Below are 22,116 nucleotides of genomic sequence, written 5' to 3'. Positions count from 1 at the left end.
TTTTTAGTTCTGGTTTTATTAAAATATATTTATGAGTAGATTTTTTAGCCCATGATGTTTGAGACTAGGTTTAAATCTGTAGTAATGCTCACATTAGTTCAGATACATTGGACGTTTAACTTCAGACTTTCTAGGACAGAATTTTAGTAAGTAAATGGATACATAACTAGAAAGCAATCTGGAGATGCTTTCTAGACTCAAAAATTAAGATAATTACAGTGTAGATGAAAAGAAGACTTGAGAATTCACTTGAATTTTGTGTGTGTGTCTGCATATATATTCAATGTATACTACAAGAGATGGAACCCCACCATGCATTAGTAGACAGTAGGTTTTCTGATATAAGCTTAAGAAAATGTATCTTCAGTAACATAAACATTTATCTGTGAAATGGTGCCTTAAGCTAGGCTTGTGCAATTTTTGTAGTAGTGGTTTGCACAGACCACTCTGTTCCTTATGATTCTTTATTTTTCAAATCAGTGCAGCCTTAGTTTTCTCATCTCTTTAAATACTCTAGTACATTTTAAAAACAGCAAAAAAAGAGAATTTTTATCATCCAATTGGTATGGACCAGAGAGAGGCATATTCAGATGCCTCCTGTCAGCTTTGGGAGGGTCTGACAAATAAAGCTGAATTTTCATCTCGTGATGTTACCGATAATGATGTTTCACTTACTGAGTGCCCGGTGTATGTCAGGCATGATATCGCCTTATTTATTTAAGCCTCAGAACTGAGTATTTTATCTGTTTGGTAGATGAGGAAACGGGTAAGTTACTGTCCTAAAGTCACACAGCTAAGATGTGGCAGAGCTGTACCTGGAGTCCATGTGTTGCTGACTGGTGTTCAGGCCTTCTGCATGTTGTGGTCCCTGATGAGCATAAAGCCCATCCTAGGAGTTCAGTCATCAAGTGACTGCTCTTACTATTATCCTACTTTATTATCCAGAAAAGCGGCATGTCCATTTCTCTCTCTCTCTCTCTCTCACACACACGTACATACACACAAAGGTATTTACTTATTTTTCTGTTTCTGGAATTGGTGGTAGCTACAACTCAGTTTGCCTTTTAACATAAATAGCGCACAGGCACTCTTCCTAACACGAGGATGTTCATCTGTGTTTATTCTTCTCCCGCGCAGGACCCACAGGTGGGAGGAGAAGGGATGCTGGGAGCTGGCCTGTCACCTGAACAGCTGAAACGGCTGCAGCGATTCGATCCCTCTGCAGTGCAGTCACTGGACCGTGACATTGGTTCTCTGAGAGACGCCAGCATAGAAGACCTGGTTTGGCTGGCAAATAAGGATTGTATAGGTTTTTTCATAGCAAAATTTGTAAAATGCAAAAGCACACAAGAGGAGGATCTTTAGAAATGAAAATTCCAAACATGTGCCATGTGGTTATTATTTTTTTTTTAAACCAAACTCTCATCAAGCCATGTGATTGATGTCGTGGTTGCTGGAGAAACAGGAAAGGCTGCCAGCTCTTCCACCAGGAATCAAGAGACTCTACTTCACAGAGAAAGAAACTGGAGGGTTGGGGTGGGAGTGGGGTGTGTGTTGAGATTATATTTTGTGTTTTTAAGAAAATTTTTCCTTTATGGATTTAGCAGAATATAAAGAAAAGGAGGTGCCTGTTGAAGTCTGGAACGTATTTTCACTTGGGGTCTTTGTTTTAATTTGTAAAGAATGCAAGTCATTTTTAATGTTAAAATGAGTGGATTTTACAAAAGGAATAAAATTAGCAGTATTTAATTTGGTTATAAAACATGTTTTCTGTTACTGAGTTCCTAAGTATGAATTCCTTCAGAATTCAGGGTGTGTGGTCTGTAACTTATTTATCATGTGCCAGGAACAGAGCTGAGGATTTTACTTGACTTTTTCTGTTTACTATTTGGTATGTCAGCCCCTCTTTCCTGTGAGTTCTGGAGCACTCCCAAATAACAGTCACCCTTCACTGTGTTTTGTTTTTCCTTCATATTTTAAACTAAAAACTAAAATGAATTTTAACTCTGTAGATTAAAAATGAGACTATTATAGAATTGGGGTACCTTTTATCATCTAATGGAATATACAAATTATTAGAGGTATGATTGGTGAGAAAGAGAAAACCGTCTTGTGAGAGCTGGGAAGTGGCCAGGCCTTGGTATTTTCCTGCCAAGTCCATAGAACACCAACCCCAGACCATGCAGCTGTGACTAGGATAGATCAAGATAAAACAAGACCACTTCACCATCAAATCTGAAATCACCCAAACCACAGAAGTGACCAGACATCTCCTATAGTGGCCAGTATACGTGGACTGCCTTTGTAAGATGATTGTAACTGTGGGCTTGCTTCATCCTGCATGCTTTTTAGATAAGATCTATTAAAATACCCACCATAGGTTAAAAGGTGTCTCATATCATGTTAAATATATCTGTTTTGTTAATTCAAATCACCTCAAAATTCCTGAGCCTTTGGGCATGTAAAGTGGATGGTTGGAAACAATTGCCTAATAGTTTTTTTCCCCTCTCCCCCTTCACAGGTCTCCACTGGGCTTCGCTGGTGGGCTCAGTGGTAAAGAATCTGCCTGCCAATGCAGGAGATGCAGGTTTGATCCCTGGGTTGGGAAGACCTCCTTGAGAAGAAAATTAGCAACCCACTTCAGTATTCTTGCCTGGGAGATTCCATGGATAGAGGAGCCTGGCGGGCTACAGTCCATGGGGTTGCAAAAGAGTTGGACATGACTTAGCAACTAAACAACAACAACAAAGGGTCTGCATTAGGAATTTCTCGAAATTCTTCTTGTGTCGTAAAGAATGCAAGGTCTCGGATCAGGTGAGATCTTCAGAGGCCTCTGCTCGGAGCAAGCCTTTCTTCACACTCTTCTCTGCAGCTGGGCTGTCTCTGCACCCCTTGGACCTCTTGACTCCTCCTGTCACAGCACTTGACACATCACCCTAGGGAACAGGGCATGCTGTTGACCCCTGCCCCCAGGTAGGCAGGAACTTTGTCCTTTCTGTACAGCAGATCACCGTTACACCCTTACTGAAGGAGTGAAAAAATCACACCAAGTGCCCTAAGATTCACTATGTAACTGACTTCTTTCCATCCCTCATTCTGCCTCATACCCAGCAGGTGTCATCTGTCTAAAGAGAAACACTGTTGACCTGTGTACTTCTGTTTCCAGGGCTCGGCATAACCCTGGAACTTTCAATATGATTTTAAAACACACAAAGTCCATCCCTTCTCATGCTCTCTGCAGAACCTTAGGTGCTAGGCTGGGATGGAAATGGTTGGGAAAGAGCCTCGTAGCAAACATGGTAAGTTTTGATTAATACCAGCAAACACCATAATATAAGCAGTACAGGCAAAACAGAAGAAAAATATTTGCATATTGAAAACAGTAATGACAGATAAGAAATAGGGTTACCATTTGTTCCTTTAACAGACATTTTCCAGTGGTTTCTTTCAAAAAAAAAAAAAAAACCAAATTGGAACACAAAACACATTCAATCTTAAGAAACGCAGACATTTAAGAAAAAATACAATAGAAGAACGGGAAATACGGAGAACGAATACATTTTTTTTTAACATATTTAATGTTGTCATAGTTATTTCTGAAACAGAAGCATTTTAATTCCACAGTGAGTACATTTTACTTCAAAACCGTGTATCACATTTTAAGTAGTAAAGTACAAATACTTAAAAATGTAACTTAGCCACAATTCAACCACTGACCCAGAGACATCTAATCTACCTGTTGTCTCCACCAGAGTGACTCTTGACCTGTTAACGAGATTGGACCAGCAGCATCATGTCATTGAGCCAAGGGTGAGGAATTAAAATGAAGATCTGATGATGGATCAGTTTAAAAGGGAAAAAGTAAAATTCAACATCGGAGGCAAGAATTGCTGAACATGGAAGGATGAAGGTGAGAGGAAGCTGATGTTGCTGTGCTCAGACCCCCGGAGACCTCTGACCTGCTGGAAGCTGGCACTTGTCAGTCAGCGTGGGGAGGGGCCGCAGCCCATGACCTCCCTGCCCCCGGAAGATGAGCCACGTGAGGGAAGTGCAGGTAAGTGTTTAACATACTGTCAACTGTAAGACTCACTCCTGAAATGGCAATTAATACTACTAATAGTAAACAGTGCAGAAGCCAGCTCTTTATTTGTTTGATACGAATGACTTTAAACCAGGCTTGTTGAACAGTTTGGTGTAGCTGACAGTGAAGGTTTAACATGAATGCAGAGCAGACCATGTTCAAATGTGGCATTGTCCCAAAGTACAGGATAACTAAGACGGCCTACATTTAGCAGCACCTTTTTGTAACAGTAACTTAAATGAGCAGTAGAGAGCAGAGAAAAAATTGAAATGGGTTTGACAAGGAAAAAAAACCATAGAACTATTCAGAACATTTCCAGCATTTTCTAGGTTAACTACAAAAATCATGATTCTACAACCCAGTTGGTTAAATGAAACCTTTGCTGTGTGAAAAGACTTAGAATTTTACATTCTACGAGTCAGTAAATATCCCATTGTCCTTGGGATTGTTTCTTCATTTACATATTTTGCACACACCGTTTATACATACACCCACTACACAGTCTTCACAGATAGATGCGCTTATGTCAAATCCTGCAATAGAGGTTTCTGAGGAACACTCTGATTTGGACTAATGTGTTTCACAGTAAAGTGAGAAACGAAGGGTCCAGGTACAAAATTTTTAAAAATGGAATCCATTAATGTAGTTCTTTGGAAGGGATTAATGGTAGCAGCAAAAAAGATACATACCAGTTATACCTCAAGAATTCAAATATTCCAAAGTCATGAACTGGGATGTAATTTTGTATAGGAAAGGTTGGGGCTGGTGATTAGGACATCTTACTGTGATGAAAAGTTGACTGGAAGTATTTTATAAAAGTAACTTTAATTGGAACATGGTTTCCCAATGATGTGACTAATTTATACTGAAAATTTATATATTATGACTAGTGTCTTTATATTCAATAAATAAAGTTATGTCAACAGTACAGAGCTAATTAACAGATTGAGGGAAATGGTTTCTCTGTTATCTGATAAAACACTATATGTATAATTCATTTTTATAACTCTTGAGTTTTCTTTGGGGGAGGAAAATAAGGAATGAAACATGAAACAGTTTTACTTGTAAAGGTCCAAGGATATTTGGCAAGAACCTGGAATAACCAAAGAAGCGAAATAAAAAATAGCCTAACTTATTTAATAAAATAAGAATTTTTAATGTCCAGGTCTGAAGGTAGGCAATCATAGAGAGGAGTTTTCCAGGAACAGACTTCAAGTGCCAGGTCCGTGCACACCTAATAACTGTCTTACCCATCCAGGCTTTAGTGGACAGACAGACATACATAGACAGACATAGAGACAGAGCAGGTTTTGGCCTCAGCATGACAGCCACCTCGTGGGCTGCCGCCAGCGTGTCCCTGACACCAGGCTCAGCATCTCTGGCTTCCCCTTCAGGGCAGGTGTCCCACACAGGAAAACCTCAACATCTTTGTTCACTTCAAGTCACCTCATTTTGCCCTGATTTCTTCTGAAGAGCAGAAACTTTGGTTATAAGAAGCACTTCTAGGTTTTGACGGACGGTGAAAGTGTCGGGAGTTGGTGGGGGAGATGGTGATGGATGGAGGAGAGAAGAGGGGAACAGCCAGCGGGGCGGGAGGAGTCACGGTCTCTGATTTTCCCCTGAAATTATTCTACAAGCTGTGTAAACGTTTCTCCCTACGACAGACACTCGGACACATGAGAGATCAGACATTTCCAGTGGAACACTCACAGTTAAAAGCGGCCCGTATTTTTCCTTTCCAGGGGCACAGCCAAGGAGCCAGCAGGTGGGAGCTCTCTGAATGAGTCCCCTTTGGCAGCGAGCTCCCCACTACGCCCCGGTGACTCCCGCAGCAGCATAGTGAACGGCGGAGCCAGGTGGGTGTGTGCCGGTGGCCCAGGCTGGAAGCTTCTTGCGTCTTCCACACTCACACCCTCCACTTGCTCGCACATGCTCACCCCCAGACCCACACGCACACGGGTTCCAGCTCCTAGACTCCAGTGCTGTGACCTCAGACACTAGCTACACAGGACGTGGTCGTCACAATCAGTGTGAACTGCACGGAGTAGAACAACTCTTGGAGTTTGGTTATATATTTCCCATAGTTTATGGTCAGAAATGATAAACTTACAAGGATGGTGAAACATTCAGAAATCAAACCTTTTCAAGTCAAGCAGCCACACGTATTTACAGTATGTACAGACTCTCTAGTGAATGGGGATGGGCGTCGAGTCGATGCTATTACAAATTTCCTGAAGGTGGGCTTTTCTAGTCCCTGTAATTCATAAAGCAGGTCTGCTGACTTGGCATTAAGACTCTAAAATAGTGTGATCAAACTGATATATATATATATATTATATATAATATATATAATTATTGTAAGAAGGTGTTTGCAGAAATAACATTTACAAACTGTCTATACAGTACACAATACTAATACATAGAAAATAGATTCTGACTTTATGATCCCCTTTGTGTAAGGCAAGACTGAATCTGTCCCCAAATTTAGTCAGCCGGAGGTACAAGCAGGAAACAGTGGTCCATGGATGAATATGCAAATCAGGTGTCTACATATTAAAAAAATCGGCAAGAATCAGGAAACTCCACTTTTTATCTGGGCCAGTTCTGGCCTACTGGATACATCAACCACATTTTCGAAAACATCAGCTATGCTTCTTAAAATACGAACGCCACTCAGACAGCAACAGATTTTGTTTGAGTGGCAGCTACCCTAGACGGGGTTCAAGAATCTGTAGACAACCGGGGGCCTGCAGTCTTTCCAGGCCAATTGATAGAGCACTTACAAAAGAAAAAAAAAACGTGTATTAATACTCTATTTTATGCTGTTGCTATCCAAGCAACAGCAGTACAAAATATACAAGACAAATCACATATGATTGCAATGTAGACCCCACCCCTCCCCTCAAGATCGAGTTGGGCGGGTGGTGGGTATACAAGACTTAAAAAAAAACAACAACAACAGAAAAGGGCAGAAAAGTCATTGGCGGATGTAAACATCCCTGTTCCAGTCCGCAGCCTCGTTCCGTCTCCGGGACACCCCTTCCCCATCCTTGTCACAGTAGCGATCCTTGGATTTGTGGCGGCTCCGCTGTTTGTTGCACTCGTTGTGGTCCTGCTCCCGGTCCGGGTCCCTGGAGCGGTGCCGAGTCTCCCTGTGTCTGTGCTCCCCGCCCCCGTGGGGCTCCTCTCGGTGGTTGTGGTCGCGGGGCGGGGCGTAGTGGTCCGCGTGTTCGTGCGAGTACTCTTCCTTGGGCTCCACGTAGGCGGAGTCGCGACTCTCCTGCGTCTCCGAGTCCAGGGTCTCTTGCCTGGAGAGGCCTCGGCTGGTGCCGCTGCGATGGTTGTGGTGCTGGGTGGAGGAGCGATGCTGGGCTTTCTTGACCGGTTCCGGGCAGGGTTCTTCTTCAGCTTGGGAAGCAGAGCGGGCCGGAGCCCCGCGATCCGTCCTCTGATCCCCTTGAGAACCCTGGAGCCAGAGGAGCAAATACAGGAGAACCCCAGTCACAAAGGCAGGTACTTTTAAGTCTTACAAATTAACGTCAAGTCCAGTATAATATAAATGCTACTGGATGTTACCAAAAGAATTAAGCAAGCAAGCTGGGTTAGATTTCATTTCAGCCTTTTAGAGACTTTGAACAGAGTAACTTTTTTTGCCTTTTAGATGAAGGAAGGAGGGATTTCTTTTATATGTTCTCTTGTGGTTCAAATACAGATACAAATTCCTGACATTTGTCTACACATGGGTGTACACTGAGCCACACCTCTGCTCAGATACAGGTGGGAAGGTAAATTCTGGAAATGTTGGCTTTAAGGAAAAAAAAAAAATAAACAGATGCTTAAATGGCACTTAATGAGACCAGCACTAGCATAAGATAGTCACATATCAAATTATTAATACAACCCTCTGTGCTCATCTATGAGAAGGGTCACGAGATGGAACCCTTACGACAGCCCCATGAGGTTGGTGCTATTAGATGCCTGAGGCACAGGGCCGAGAGGGATTTGAACCCAGGCAGTCTTGAGTCCACAGTCTGTGCTGCCGGCCTGTAGAAAGTTCCTCCTCTCTTCCTGTCTTAATAGAGTTAGTGGTGGGAGGGCAGTCCAAGAGGAAGGGGATAGACCTGATAGACATAGAGCTGTTCCACTTCCTTGTAGGAGGAAACCCATACAACCCTGTAAAGCAACTCTACACCGATTAAAGAAAATGGGACGAGGGGATCTATATTCACAGGATGCTGTTTACACTACTTTTCTTATAGGCACACAGCTCACTCAGGAGAGAGCTGCCCGATGGGAACAAATGCTGCATTGGCATCCCAGGTGTGGACGAGGGCTCTGCTTACCTGTGAGTTGGAGGCTAGTGTGGGGCTGACGGGCAGGGTGGAGGTGGCTAAAGTGCGGCTGAGCAGGGGGTTGGGGAGACTGCTGCTGGGAGGGTGGGTGGCCTTCCAGTAGGCCTCCAGGTAGTCGGCCAGGTGTTCACAGGCATCCTCGAGCTGGTTCTCATCCAGGATCACATCAAACAGCTCCTGCAGGGGCAGACACTACAGATAGCACACTGACACCTCCCCACCTTAGAGGAGAAAGCAGGGAGCCCCTTGGTCTCTGCTCCTGCTGCCTGACTCCTCCACAGACTGTCCTCCAGAGTCAGCTTACAAGCATTGGTCCTCCTCCGGTCAGTGTCGACACACATGTATCACTGACTAGGAAGTGGACAGGTGTAATAACAGTTGTTAAGGGCATGATAGAAAATTTGCTAATAGTGAAAAAAAGGAATTGACCCTATGTTAGGAGAGAGATGTAAAAAAGAAAGTAAGACTGTAAGCCAAACACTATAGGAAGAAGTCTGTTTTCGACATACAGACTGAAAAGCTGAATCTTGGAAATAGCTGCGGCAAGGGAAGGACATGAGGAAGTCAAAACAAAACCCAGAAGCATAGTGTCTCAGAGCATGGTATGCACAACAGGGATTCAAGGTAGGAATGGGTTCAGGTGTCAGAATCTGCTTACTGACTGGTTTGGAAATTGGTCTCTACATGGTTTCAGATCAATTTCATAGATGGTGATAAAGAGCCAGCAACTTGCTCCCAGATTAGAAGTGAATAATAAACCAACCCCAAATAGATCCATCTTTCCAACCAAAGTTCTGAAACAATTGTGTTTCACTTAAGATACTATGGAAGTGTTAGATGTTAACAAAGTGACATCCCCACGGAACACACTATAGCCGTTCGTAAGCCACGACCATGACCTAGACCTGTGCTCATGGCAAGAAGTGGACAGTTCTCCACTTTGGGAAGAAGCCCACTGCTTCTGGACAAGTGTTTACCTAGTCTGTCTGGTTTTTGTTAACAGCAGGGCTGATGACTTCAAGTGGATTATACTGAACAGAGAGACTTACTGGAGGACACTGAGCTAGCTTATCTGCCGCCACCATCTGGACATTGAGGTGTTTCGCTTGAGATTTCCCTCGAGACTTTATTAACCTCTGTAAAACCTGCAAAAGATGAGGTTTTTAAACAGGATTGTCTGTACTCAGGTAAACAACAAGGTTCATTATTCACTCTTTTCTCTGGGACCTTTTTCATACAGCACTCACGGTTTACTAGGCAAGAAAATAGAATATTTAAGATCTGGAAAATTAATATATCTCGGTTGCAAGCTTCAAAAAACCACCAGCATGGGGATTATTCTGAATCTTTTTTTAAGGCTAGCACTTCTCAAACTTTATCGCTCATGATTTATGTTTTTAAAAACTGTTGAGAAATCCCAAGGGCTTTTTATGTGAACTAGAATATTTACATACTAGACATTAAAACTGAGAAATTCATTTAAGAATGACCAATAAACCTTTTGCATGTTAACATATATCACTTATTTTGATAAAAATAGCTAAATTGTTTGCAAATTTCTCTACCACCTGACTTCACAGAAGATAACCAATGTTTCCTCTTTTTACATTTAACCTGCCACAGTACATTACTTTGAAATACGTGAAGAAAATCCAGCCTCTTCCACATATGTAATTCAGAAAAGGAGGAATATTTTAGTAGCCTTTTCAGATAATTCTGGATATTTTTCTTTGATACTACAGTAAACAAGTGGTAGCTTTTTAAAGATTAGCTGCCATGTGACATCTGAAACCCTATTCTATTAAATCCCATTGATTTGTCCTGAAATTTGAATGGCATGTCATTTGTTCTTTCCAATAAAAACGGTGTTCTAGGATGACTCCAATGATCACACCAGTACTTGTCCTCAAATTGATGTGTACTTCCCATTTCGTTAGGCTTGTAGCATCTTTTTGAAGAGCCAAAATTTAATAAACAATTTTGCTACTTTATCAGAACTTTTTTTTTAAAGTACCACAATAACATTTTATTGACTAAATATTAAAATAACAAATATTTTTGGCTTAAATAAAATACATTCTTAAAACTAATATCACGAGTTTTTGTATATTCTTAGTGTGGACACTAGAAATTGTAAAAGAGTTAATGATTGTAAAAACTTAATTCCTAGCACAGTTAACTTAATAATACTCAGATATTTCACAACACTCCATCTAAAATCACAGGCAAAAGAGGCATCGTCTCTTCTAACTTGAAGGTTGCCAGTAAAAAATCTGCACCCTATTTTGACCTCTTCTGGGACAGATTTATATTTTAGTAATGACTTTAGACAAGAGCAAGGATCTGCTATCAAAATACATACCAGGAACTAATGTATCCAGTGTTTTCAAACTCCACTAAGAAAGGGGCACTAGATGCATTTTCATTACGACATTAAGTGAAACTTTATAACCTGGTGGTGCATGGTGAGGAAGAATGCAGCAGCTGCTAGTGCTGTTGTCGTCTTCCTTCCTGCCTAGCCATTACCCACCACTTCTTTTGCACCGTGAGTACAAAGGTCAGGCCAGGGGAAGAGGAGGAGAATGTCTGAGGATTATCAGGGAAATGACCTTCTAGGCCCTCTGAAAGTGTCTCCTGGCCTCCCCCACCAGGAATCCACAGGCCACACTTTGGAAATCACTGTTCTCAGCCATGAAACTTATCATCACTCTCTGCTTATATGACTCTTAACACTTCTCATCTACCACATCTCTCTTCAAATCCTTAGTGATGGATAAAGAAGCAGCCTGTTTGTAACTGGAAAGCAGACTATAAACACACATTTTAGTAAAGTTTGCAGAACAAATGGTAACAGCCCTGCTTACCTTAGGAGAAGAAATCTTGACATACACTATAATAGGGGCCAGAGAGGTTTTACTGAGCTGGGCTGGGTGATTGATAGTGTCCGCATCAAGGACCACCAGTTGCAGTGTTCTTGCAAGTTCAAAAATCCTTTCGATTTCACTCTGAACTTCCGCTGTAAAAGGTGAAGCAGAGCTTGATTACTTAAAAGTTCAGCATCTTTAGACCAGATTGAGAGAAAGTAAAATGGTTACTCAGGCAGGTGAGTCTACAGGTAAGAGAGCTAATAACAGGCATCCTTTGCAAAGAGCCATTCCTTCACAACACCTCAAGAATTTAGAAATTCCTCTCTCAACCAGTTATGAAATTTATTTCCAGTTTACCACGATGTGCTTATTTGTTTTGGGGGCTATAAAACTTCACTCCATGGAGTCATTTTATTAAAATGTAAAATAGAAACATGAAGAGAGCTCTTCCTTGTGTTTTGTTTCTGACCACTCAAGCCTAGCGACCCATCACCGGCCTTCCTGTCACTGCATGGGCGTATCTGCGTTTACCTGCCACCTCTTGGTATACTTTCTGGAGATGGTGGAGTCTAGAGATGTTTATGAGCAAGCGTAACTACAGCAGGAAACAGAAATTTTCAGAATGTCTACAACACACCTACCCAGAAACACACTTGTATTTTCCACCAACAAAAAGACAGTCCTGTAACATTCATGCTTTAAAAGGGCAGGTATGTATTGGAGGCAGCACCTCAGATATAAAATCTATTAGATTTATAGAAAAACAAAAAAATTTACTTGAATGCCAAAGTGTTTTCATTCAGTTCATCTATTTCTCCATTCTCTTGAGTGTAAAAAGGGCTGTCCAGGAATACTCTGTGATGATGGATATATACTGTATTACTGCTATGGAGTACCCAAAATGTAATGAATGTGAGTAACAATTTTTGAGAGTCAGATAAAAGTTAAATAGCCAGGAACTATGTTTCTAAGTATCACAGATCTGTAAAGGATAATATGTAGCTTGCAGTGCCCACTACAATCATGAAGGGCCAATCCCGTGAGATGCCTGGACCTACAGGACACCATTTAGTTCCTCTTGTGCATTCACGTCCGTGCAGAAGATTCCTGGAGATATATTTTAACTTTTGTATTCTAGAAAAGGCATGCCACTAGTCATCTGCCTCTTACCACTAAGAGTCCTTTTGTTTACCTGGATGTCTTTAAAATGCCCCAAACCACTTGTGATACGAGCTTTAAAGTAGTGTTTGGTCACATTACCACTCATGACACAGTTTTGCTAAAAGACAAAAAAAACCTGTTAAGCTTCTCAGTAGACCAGTTTACAGGAAATACAGGGAACAGACAGTTGTGTAAACTACACCAGTGTAATTTAGTTAGCAAAATTCAGTCTCTGAATACCCTGTAGGATAAGTAGGATAACTGACCTAGTTTCTTAAAAAAATTACAAGGAGATAAAAGATATATGGAAAACAGGATTAAGAGATTCAAGGACCTAAGAACCAATCACAATGTGTGAACTTTATTTGGATCCTGATTCAAACAAATAGTAATTTATTTATTTTATGATGCAGAAGTGAATAAAATGTTTATGTATATATATATGTGTGTATAAAATGTATGTGTTTGTGTCTATATAGTATATGACAGCTGGGAAATGATACATGGCTGAGTGGCAACCTGATGATACCAGGTACATTAAGGTACATCATTAAGGTACAACAGGGACTTCCCAGGTGGTCCAGTGATTAAGACTCCATGCTGCCAACGCAGGGGCCCAGGTTTGATCCCTGGTCAGGGAACTAGATCTTGCGTGCGGCAACTCAAACCTGGTGCATACAAATAAATAAATATTAAAAAAAGAGGTAAGGTAATGGCATTATGGTTTAAGTAAAAGGAGTCTCCACTGTTTAGAAATAGACACTGAAATATTTACAGATAATATAAGTATCTGGAATTAACTTCAAAGTAAATGGTTGAAACTAGGTAACAAGTACCTGGGCTTTCTTACAGCATACTGTTCATATATATATTTCTCTCTTCCTTTTGTAATAATGTTCTAAAACATTACTAAAACTGTTATTTGCTCTCTTCTCTTGCTGCTTAAATTTTTTATTCCAATTATAACCTTGCTTCTCTGTGCCCTGTGTTTTCACAAGCCACCGATCACCAGTAGTGAAGTTCCAATCTAAGTTTATTGTAAGCATTAAGAAATTTGATTAGTTTACAGCTGACATCATACTCAGTGGAAGTGCTACAAGCTTTTCCCATGAGATTAGGAACCACACAAGGATGCCCACTCTCGCCACTTCTTTCAACATAGTATTGAAAGATGTAAGCAGAGCAAGTAGGCAGAAAACAAAAACAAGGCAGGCAAATTGGAGAGGAAGTAAAACTCTCACTGTTTGTAGCTGACATGCTGATATATATATATATAAAACTCTAAAGACTCCCCCAAAAGGCTGTTAGAGCTAATAAATAAATTAAATTGTAGGATATAAAGTTAGTCTGCAGTACAGCTCAGTGGATTAAGATGAGTCACATTTGCAACAAGACTAATGGACCTTACCAACTTTATGCTAAGTGAAATTAGAGACAAATATATAATCTTACTGAAATGTGGAACTGAAAAAAAAAAAAGCAACAAGTTCACAGATACAGAGAACAGGGGGGTGGTGGAGGGTGATCAAAAGTACAGTGAAGTCCCAAGGATGTAATTGGAGTTAGTGATACTGTCTGTTTGAAAGTTACTAAGAGAGTGGATCTTAAGCAAGATCCTCTATGACCCACCTCCCAGAATATTGGAAATAAAAGCAAAACTAAACAAATGGGACCTAATGAAACTTAAAAGCTTTTTGCACAACAAAGGAAACTATAAGCAAGGTGAAAAGACAGCCCTCAGATTGGGAGAAAATAATAGCAAACAAAGCAACAGACAAAGGATTAATCTCAAAAATATACAAGCAACTCCTGCAGCTCAATTCCAGAAAAATAAATGACCCAATCAAAAAATGGACCAAAGAACTAAGCAGACATTTCTCCAAAGAAGACATACAGATGGCTAACAAACACATGAAAAGATGCTCAACATCACTCATTATCAGAGAAATGCAAATCAAAACCACAATGAGGTACCATTACACGCCAGTCAGGATGGCTGCTATCCAAAAGTCTACAAGCAATAAATGCTGGAGAGGGTGTGGAGAAAAGGGAACCCTCTTACACTGTTGGCGGGAATGCAAACTAGTACAGCCACTATGGAGAACAGTGTGGAGATTTCTTAAAAAACTGGAAATAGAACTGCCATATGACCCAGCAATCCCACTCCTGGGCATACACACCGAGGAAACCAGATCTGAAAGAGACACGTGCACCCCAATGTTCATCGCAGCACTGTTTATAACAGCCAGGACATGGAAGCAACCTAGATGCCCATCAGCAGACGAATGGATAAGGAAGCTATGGTACATATACACCATGGAATATTAGCCATTAAAAAGAGTTCATTTGAATCAGTTCTAATGAGAGCCCATTATACAGAGTGAAGTAAGCCAGAAAGATAAAGAACATTACAGCATACTAACACATATATATGGGATTTAGAAAGATGGTAATGATAACCCTATATGCAAAACAAAAAGAGACACAGATATACAGAACAGACTTTTGGACTCTGTGGGAGAAGGTGAGGGTGGGATGTTTTGAGAGAACAGCATCAAAACATGTATATTATCAAGGGTGAAACAGATCACCAGCCCAGGTTGGATGCATGAGACAAGTGCTCGGGGCTGGTGCACTGGGAAGACCCAGAGGGATGGGATGGGGAGGGAGGTGGGAGGGGGAATCGGGATGGGGAATACATGTAAATCCATGGCTGATTCATGTCAATGTATGGCAAAAACCACTACAATATTGTAAAGTAATTAGCCTCCAACTAATAAAAATAAATGGAAAAACAAAAAGAGTTATCCTCACAAGAAGAAAATTTGTAACTTCATAAACTTGTAAGTAATCTTTCTGTGACCATTACACAATATATACATGTGTCAAACCAAGTTGTGTACCTGTCAGTTATGTCTCATTAAAAAGAAATTTGATCACAAAGATTTTCATCTGTGTACCAGTTAATGACAGGTATTCACACAGTCACAAGAGTCCCATGCCTTAAAAATAACTTGTTTTTTAGAGGTTTGAGCACTATTAAAAAAATGATTATACATGTAATTTGTTGTTGTTTATTCGCCAAGTCGTATCCGACTCTGCAACCCCATGGACTGTAACCAGCCAGGCTCCTCTGTCTATGGGCTTTCCCAGGCAAGAATATAAATGTAATACTTGTTACTAAATCTGGGTAACAGATAAACATAAAATAATCCATTATCTTATTATATATCCAAAAATTGTATCTATTAATGTATATCAATGTATGTATATATAGCTTAATATATGTATCATGGACATGTGTGTATATATATGCATATATTCTAGTATTAGATACACAGGTACCTTACACTTTTTAAATTAAGGTGGAAAATGAGATATTCTTTAAAAACTTAAAAAGATTTTTTTAAGAAACCCAATGCAACATATTTGTAAATAAACCTTATAAAGAGATGACCAATAAATTCTGAAGAAAATGCTTTTAACTTCCAAGTACAAAATGATGCTTTCAAAAGAAATGTGCCCATTCTAGTGGTTTTTCTTTGATGGAGTACATCATGCTGAGAATTTATTTCAAAAATAATGCTGCTGATGTTCATTTCTGAAACTGAAAAGCCTTATTTATCTGTCCAGATCCCAATCTCTTACACCTACTGAATTTAAACTCACTGCTGATACTATGAAAAACCGTATAGAGGTTCCTCAAAAAAGAATTGCCATATGATCCAGCAATCCCATCCCTGGGCATATATTCAAACAAAACTGTAATTCAAAAAGATACATGCACCCTTATATTCATAGCAGCCCTATTCACAATAGCCAAGACATGGAAATGACCTAAATGTTTATCAACAGATGAGTGGATAAAGAAGATGTACATATATACAATGGAATACTACTCAGCCATAAAAAAGAAAATGTTGCCATTTGCAGCAACATTAATGGACCTAGAGATTATCACACTAAGCAAAGTAAGTCAGAAAGAGACAAATACCATATGATACTACTTACATGTGGATTCTAAAATGTGACAGAAACTTATCTATGAAACAGAAATGGACTCAGAGGGCAGACTGTCAGTAATGTAATAGTAGTTCCAATACCATTTCATAATCACTAAGCACAGATTTCTCATTTTGACAAGTTCTTTACTTAGCCTAAGAAAGGAAATCTGTTAAAGCGCTCTGTCACAGCCCCCTCTCCTTTCCCCGACCCAGGAAGGTTTGCCTCTGGGCACCCACTTCCCAGGCACCAATGTGGCTTCTTCACTTAATCCAGCGGTGTGATCCTTGGGTAACAAGGCTTAATTTCTCGGAGCTCCTAAGTATTCTTTTCTGGAAAATGGAAATGAGGACTAAGTGTAGCTATGTGCAAAATATTTATTTCAGTATGTGCCTATAGGAAATGCTTAATAAATGTCAAGTATTGCTTTGTGCCAACCTGCTAACATGTATCACATTGCATTTTGATAATATGACTGAAAACTTTTCCAACAGGCAGTGAACTGACAGAAGACTGGCAATAATACATAATTACTTTCATTCCTTCCCTCAGGACAGTGCTTAGGACATACTTGGCACTCAAAAATTGTGTTGAAAGAATGAGTTAAAAAGGAAAAGAAAAAATATAATCATTGTATATATATGTATATATACATATATATATAGTAACAAATATTTGCCTTTTAAAAAATTGTTTTTAATTAAGAGGATAATTGGTTTACCATGTTGTGTTGGTTTCTGCTCTGCAACAATATGCATCAGTTATATGTATACTTACACCCCTTGCTCTTGGGCTTCCCCACCATCCCCGCCCTCTAGGTCACCACAGTGCACCGAGCTGAGCTCCCTGTGCTGCACAGCAGCTTCCTACTAGCTGCTGTACACGTGGTAGTGTATATATGTGTGTACACGTGGTAGCACATATATGTCTGTACACATGGTAGTGTATGTATGTCTGTACGTGTGGTGGTGTATGCATGTGTACACGTGGTAGTGTATGTATGTCTGTACACGTGGTGGTGTATGCATGTGTACACGTGGTAGCACATATATGTCTGTACACATGGTAGTGTATATATGTGTACACATGGTAGTGTATATATGTGTACACATGGTAGTGTATATGTGCGTGTACACGTGGTAGTGTATATATGTGTGTACATGTGGTAGCACATATGTCTGTACACATGGTAGTGTCTGTATGCCTGTACACATGGTAGTGTATATATGTGTACACGTGGTAGTGTATGTATGTGTACACGTGGTAGTGTATATATGTCTGTGCACATGGTAGTGCATGCATGTCTGTACACATGGTAGTGTATCTCTGTCAGTGCTGTTCTCTCAATTTGTCCCACCCTCTCCTTCACCTACTGTGTCCACAAGTCTGTCCTCTACGTCTGTGGCTCTATTCCTGCCTTGCCAGTAATAGGTTCATCAGTACCATTTTTCTAGTTTCTGTATATATGACGATATACAATGTGTTTTCTCTTTATATTTGCCCTTTTAGTTGACTATATATAGATTAGACAGAAGCTGCTGTTGTAGAAAAAATTCACTAAATCTTCAAAAACATTAATTGTGCACTTGACAGCCAACTATATATAGGTGAAGTCCTCCCTTTGGGTGGAGATATGGCAGTAGCTGGGCCATCAGAGCAATGTTGTGGAATTAAAAAATGTTAATTTCTTAAGATAGACATGGCTATGCCTGTAATGATTAGGTCAGGAGGAGGGAGGAAGTGAGATTCAGATCAATAGGCCCATAAATTTTTTTCCTAAGAGAAGGCAGATGGTCAAGTAAATGTAATCACTTCATACCCTGCTCAATGGAGGAAATCCTGGACTGGTAGTCCGGACGCCCAGGGTCTAGCCTTAGCTTTATTCCTTAGTGCCTTACCTACACCACACGGATCCCTTCCCTTCTCGTGGTCCTTAGATCCTTCACTGCACAGTGATGACAAGATCGGTAGTTCTCAAACCCTGGCACGCACAAGCAGAGTCACCTGGCAGGCTTGCTGAAACAGACTGCAGGGCCCCGCCTCCAGAGCTGCTGACTTCATAGGCCCAGGTGGGGCCTGAGAAGGCTCATTCCTAACTGATGCTCCCAGCAGTGATGCTGTTGATGTGGAGACCACGCCTGAGAACCCGTGAATGAGACGTTCTCTCAGGTGTGTTACCCCAGTCCCTCAGTCCCTGGTGTTACCAACCTAAGTGATGAGTTTCTCTTTTACTGGGACAACTGTACATTCACAAGCAGCTGTAAGAAACGACAGCTCCCAGTGCACTTGATTACCTAGTTTTCCTCAGTGGGAACATCCTGCAAAACTATAGTGCAACATCACAACCAGGATATCAATATTAATACAACCTATCCGTCTTACTCAGATTGCCTGAGTTTTATGTACTCATCTGTGTGTGTGTGTATATGTTTGTACAGAGTTCTATGCAGGTTTATCACATGTGTAGTTTCCTGTATCCATCACCATAGTCCAGAGACACAACAGGTCCATCAGGATAAGGAGGAAGAGACCAACTTTTAACAAGTTATCTTAGCTGACTGTTCCACTGGGCTTAAAACATCTACCAAGCTGTAAACATTCTTGTCTGACCACCTAGTTGCTAATATACAAAGTCAATGAATTCCTCTCCTCCCATGCATTACTTGTCTGTTATAACTATAGCCAAATGCCAACTACATCTAGCTTCACTTCCTTTACTCTTTTATTTGCTTGTATTTTCCTACTTTCAGTATGTAGTTTTTGCTATTGTGTGACAGAAATAGACCCCACGAAGCATAGTTGTGTACAAGTGTGTACAAAGATGTAGCATATTCTTCTAAATTGACTTGTTCCTAGAAAACTACTTGGGGTAATACCAAACCACAGTTGCAGATGGTATAAAGTTGGGCAGGTTAAAGACACTAAGGTGAATTATTTTATAAAGCAATAGTTAATTATCTAAGTTTATTATTTTTAGAAGTTTGGATTTGGAATTGGCAAATAACTGTATTACAAGATCCTTTACTATTTTAATTCAAATAGTGTTTTTACTTCTGTAATGTATGGAAGTACATATTTGTGTGCACAGCTAATATACATATTTTAATTTATGATGTCTGACCAATATTACAACTGAGAAAAAAAGTGAGAACTTTTATGAGCCCATATAAAGACATCCATATATGCAAAGAAGTCCTATACCACTCCGAAAATCTGATGATGTACATAAAGCTGCAAAATTTTCATGGTTTTTTCCTTCATGCCATATGGTGGCATATTAGTATAAGCAACTCCAAATGCAACACACTATACTTCATGTAATGAAAGTTTTCTAAAAGCGCAAGTATAAAGTAAATTTTAAGCTATTACATTATATCTTCAATGTACTGGATCATTCATCCTTTCTTAAATAATTGCTGCAATTGATCTCATCTATTAAGTTTGAGGTCAGTTTTCTCAAATTTAGTTTTTACTAAATGTATACAAGAAAAAGATGCTTTTAAAATAAACTCCCCTAAATAAAGGCACTAAAAAAAAAAAAAATAAAAAATAAAATAAACTCCCCGCCCCCCATTCAGCCCTACCCTGCCCTTGGGCTCAAAGCACTTCCAGGATAATAAATAATGCTTGAAAGAAGTTCTTAGGCATCCTCTCTGGCCTCAAACTTTCCTCTAGCATACAGTCTCCAGCTGTTCACAAATACTGCAACATTAGCACTGATTTAATTTGACTTAGATCTTTGAAACGCTAATATTCTTAAAAAAAAAAAAAAGCAACATTACAGAGAACCCATTGTGCAGACTGAGAAGAATGTGCTACATAGAAATTGGTTTGTTTTTTAATTTATCTATTTACTTACTGGGCTTCCCAGGTGGCGCAGTTGGTAAAGTTGCCAGTGCAGGAGATGCAAGAGACGCGGGTTCGATCCCTGGAGTAGGAAATGGCAACCCACTCCAGTATTCTTGCCTGGAAAATTCTATGGACGGAGGAGTCTGGCCAGGGCTACTGTCCATGGGGTCGCAGAAATTTGGACATGACTGAGCACATGCTGGCTGGCTATGTACTTACTAGTCATTAAAATTTTCAGTTCTAGGATATATTTCTTTTATCAGATCTAAATTAATATCTTATATACTTTAATGAGTAAAATAATTACATATGTATAATTATATATATACAAATATGTCACAATGTTTGAAAAATTAGAACTACTAATAACAGCAGCCACCATTAACTGATCTGCTACTACATGCCACAAACTACTTCATATGCTTCTCACAATAATCCTAGTAGGTATCTTGGTAGCACCACCATTTTAGAGATGGGAAATGGATACAAAGACTAAATAATTGGTAGGTTAAAAACAGTAAGAAGAACCGGAAAGATCTAAGAAAAGCAAGAAGAATTAAATAAAGACGGAGACATGTACAAATCAGAAGAAATGGTAGCATTTAGAACTATGCACAATTTTAACCAGTGTCTACACATGTACATATAGTTACATACCTGGAGTACTAAAGGACCAGTTTTGTACAAAGTAAGAATATCTTTCCTATAGGCTCCACATCACACACATAATGTGTTATTCAACATGTTTTATTGGCGGGGGGAGGGGGAAATCGTCTGATCGTTCTTCTACCACTAAATTTTTCTCTGTGAAATCACCTATTCCTTGCACTACCCTAAGAGAAACTAAAAATCCTTGTACTTACAAACAATTAAAGGCAAAACACACATAACATACTCCCCTTCTTTCAAAACTACAGACAGCGCATGTGCATGTTGCGTTTCCTAGGTAACCAGATGACCTGTATGCCTGTGTGGATTCCCATCCATCCTCAGGGTGGGCTCTGGCCCCAGGCCATCTTCCACGTGGTCTAAGGACTCTGCCCTCTGAATACCCCTGCTTTGTTTGAGCAGAAACAAACCTGTCTAAGGATGGACATTCCCTGTCAGCAAAGTCAATGGATTTGGCCAACCTTGTCTTCTTTGACCTTTCTGTAGCATGTGAGACATGAAACCTTTTCACTCCCCTGTGGGATCCATCTTTTCTGTGGTTTCCTGTCCCTCTGTGCTCCCCATGCAGGTGGGGACCAGGGTTTGATCCCTGGTTAGGGAACTAGATCCCATATGTTGCAACCAGAGATCCCATGTCACAACTAAGACCCAATGCAGATAAATAAGTAAATAAATATTAAAAACATTTTTTAAAAAGAGACTTTTGCAGGCACTCAGGACACCATGTGCACGGCAGCAGATCACTGGAGCCCCCAACACAGACATTCTCAGCTGCGGTTCACACAAGCTGAAGCTGCACCCTCTGGTTTCACCTCTCATGCTGTAAATATGTGTTCTTCTTGTGATCTGTCACATTCTTCTTGGTTTTGTGCCTTTTAAAACAGCCTCCACGTGTAGGGTTGAAGTAATGTCTAGTGTTTCTAAAGGCAAGAAGGCTAAAGTATTTCTTACGGAGAAAAATCTTTGATAAGCTTTGTCCAGGCATGATTTATAGAGCTGTAGTTGTGAGTTACATGTTAGGGGATCAACAGTATCTATCAAATAATGTATGTGTGTGTGTGAGTTGCTCAGTTGTGTCTGACTCTTTGCAACCCCACGGACTGTAGCCCACCAGGCTCCTCTGTCCATGGAATTC

General features: G+C 40.2%; 2 protein-coding genes and 1 long non-coding RNA gene across 10 annotated transcripts in view; 2 read left to right on the top strand and 1 right to left on the bottom strand.

Annotated features, from left to right (window-relative positions):
* The window catches only part of NSUN6 (NOP2/Sun RNA methyltransferase 6), a 68,377-nt gene extending 66,615 nt beyond the window's left edge, over positions 1–1,762 (top strand). For both annotated transcript variants that reach the window (XM_043479665.1, XM_043479666.1), the window contains exon 11: positions 1,138–1,762. In XM_043479665.1, the coding sequence (XP_043335600.1) occupies positions 1,138–1,365 (228 nt within the window). In that variant the 3' untranslated portion in view covers positions 1,366–1,762. The remainder of the gene's footprint in view (positions 1–1,137) is intronic.
* A 2,358-nt stretch (positions 1,763–4,120) lies between these two features.
* The window catches only part of CACNB2 (calcium voltage-gated channel auxiliary subunit beta 2), a 410,486-nt gene continuing 392,490 nt past the window's right edge, over positions 4,121–22,116 (bottom strand). For all 7 annotated transcript variants that reach the window (XM_043478990.1, XM_043478992.1, XM_043478996.1 and 4 more), the window contains 4 exons: positions 11,298–11,449; positions 9,483–9,578; positions 8,425–8,610; positions 4,121–7,547 (listed from right to left, as the gene is read on the bottom strand). In XM_043478990.1, coding sequence (XP_043334925.1) covers positions 7,059–7,547; positions 8,425–8,610; positions 9,483–9,578; positions 11,298–11,449 — 923 coding nt within the window. In that variant the 3' untranslated portion in view covers positions 4,121–7,058. The remainder of the gene's footprint in view (positions 7,548–8,424; positions 8,611–9,482; positions 9,579–11,297; positions 11,450–22,116) is intronic.
* Positions 5,821–9,576, top strand: LOC122448068. Its single transcript, XR_006271494.1, has 3 exons — positions 5,821–5,937; positions 8,341–8,426; positions 9,437–9,576. It is a non-coding gene; the product is annotated as an uncharacterized LOC122448068 (long non-coding RNA).

This window comes from Cervus canadensis, chromosome 10, assembly GCF_019320065.1.
Source record: "Cervus canadensis isolate Bull #8, Minnesota chromosome 10, ASM1932006v1, whole genome shotgun sequence".
NCBI classification, from domain to species: Eukaryota; Metazoa; Chordata; class Mammalia; order Artiodactyla; family Cervidae; genus Cervus; species Cervus canadensis.
The sequence above is the reverse complement of the archived record's forward strand: the minus strand, read 5'-3'. Positions and strand labels throughout refer to the sequence as shown.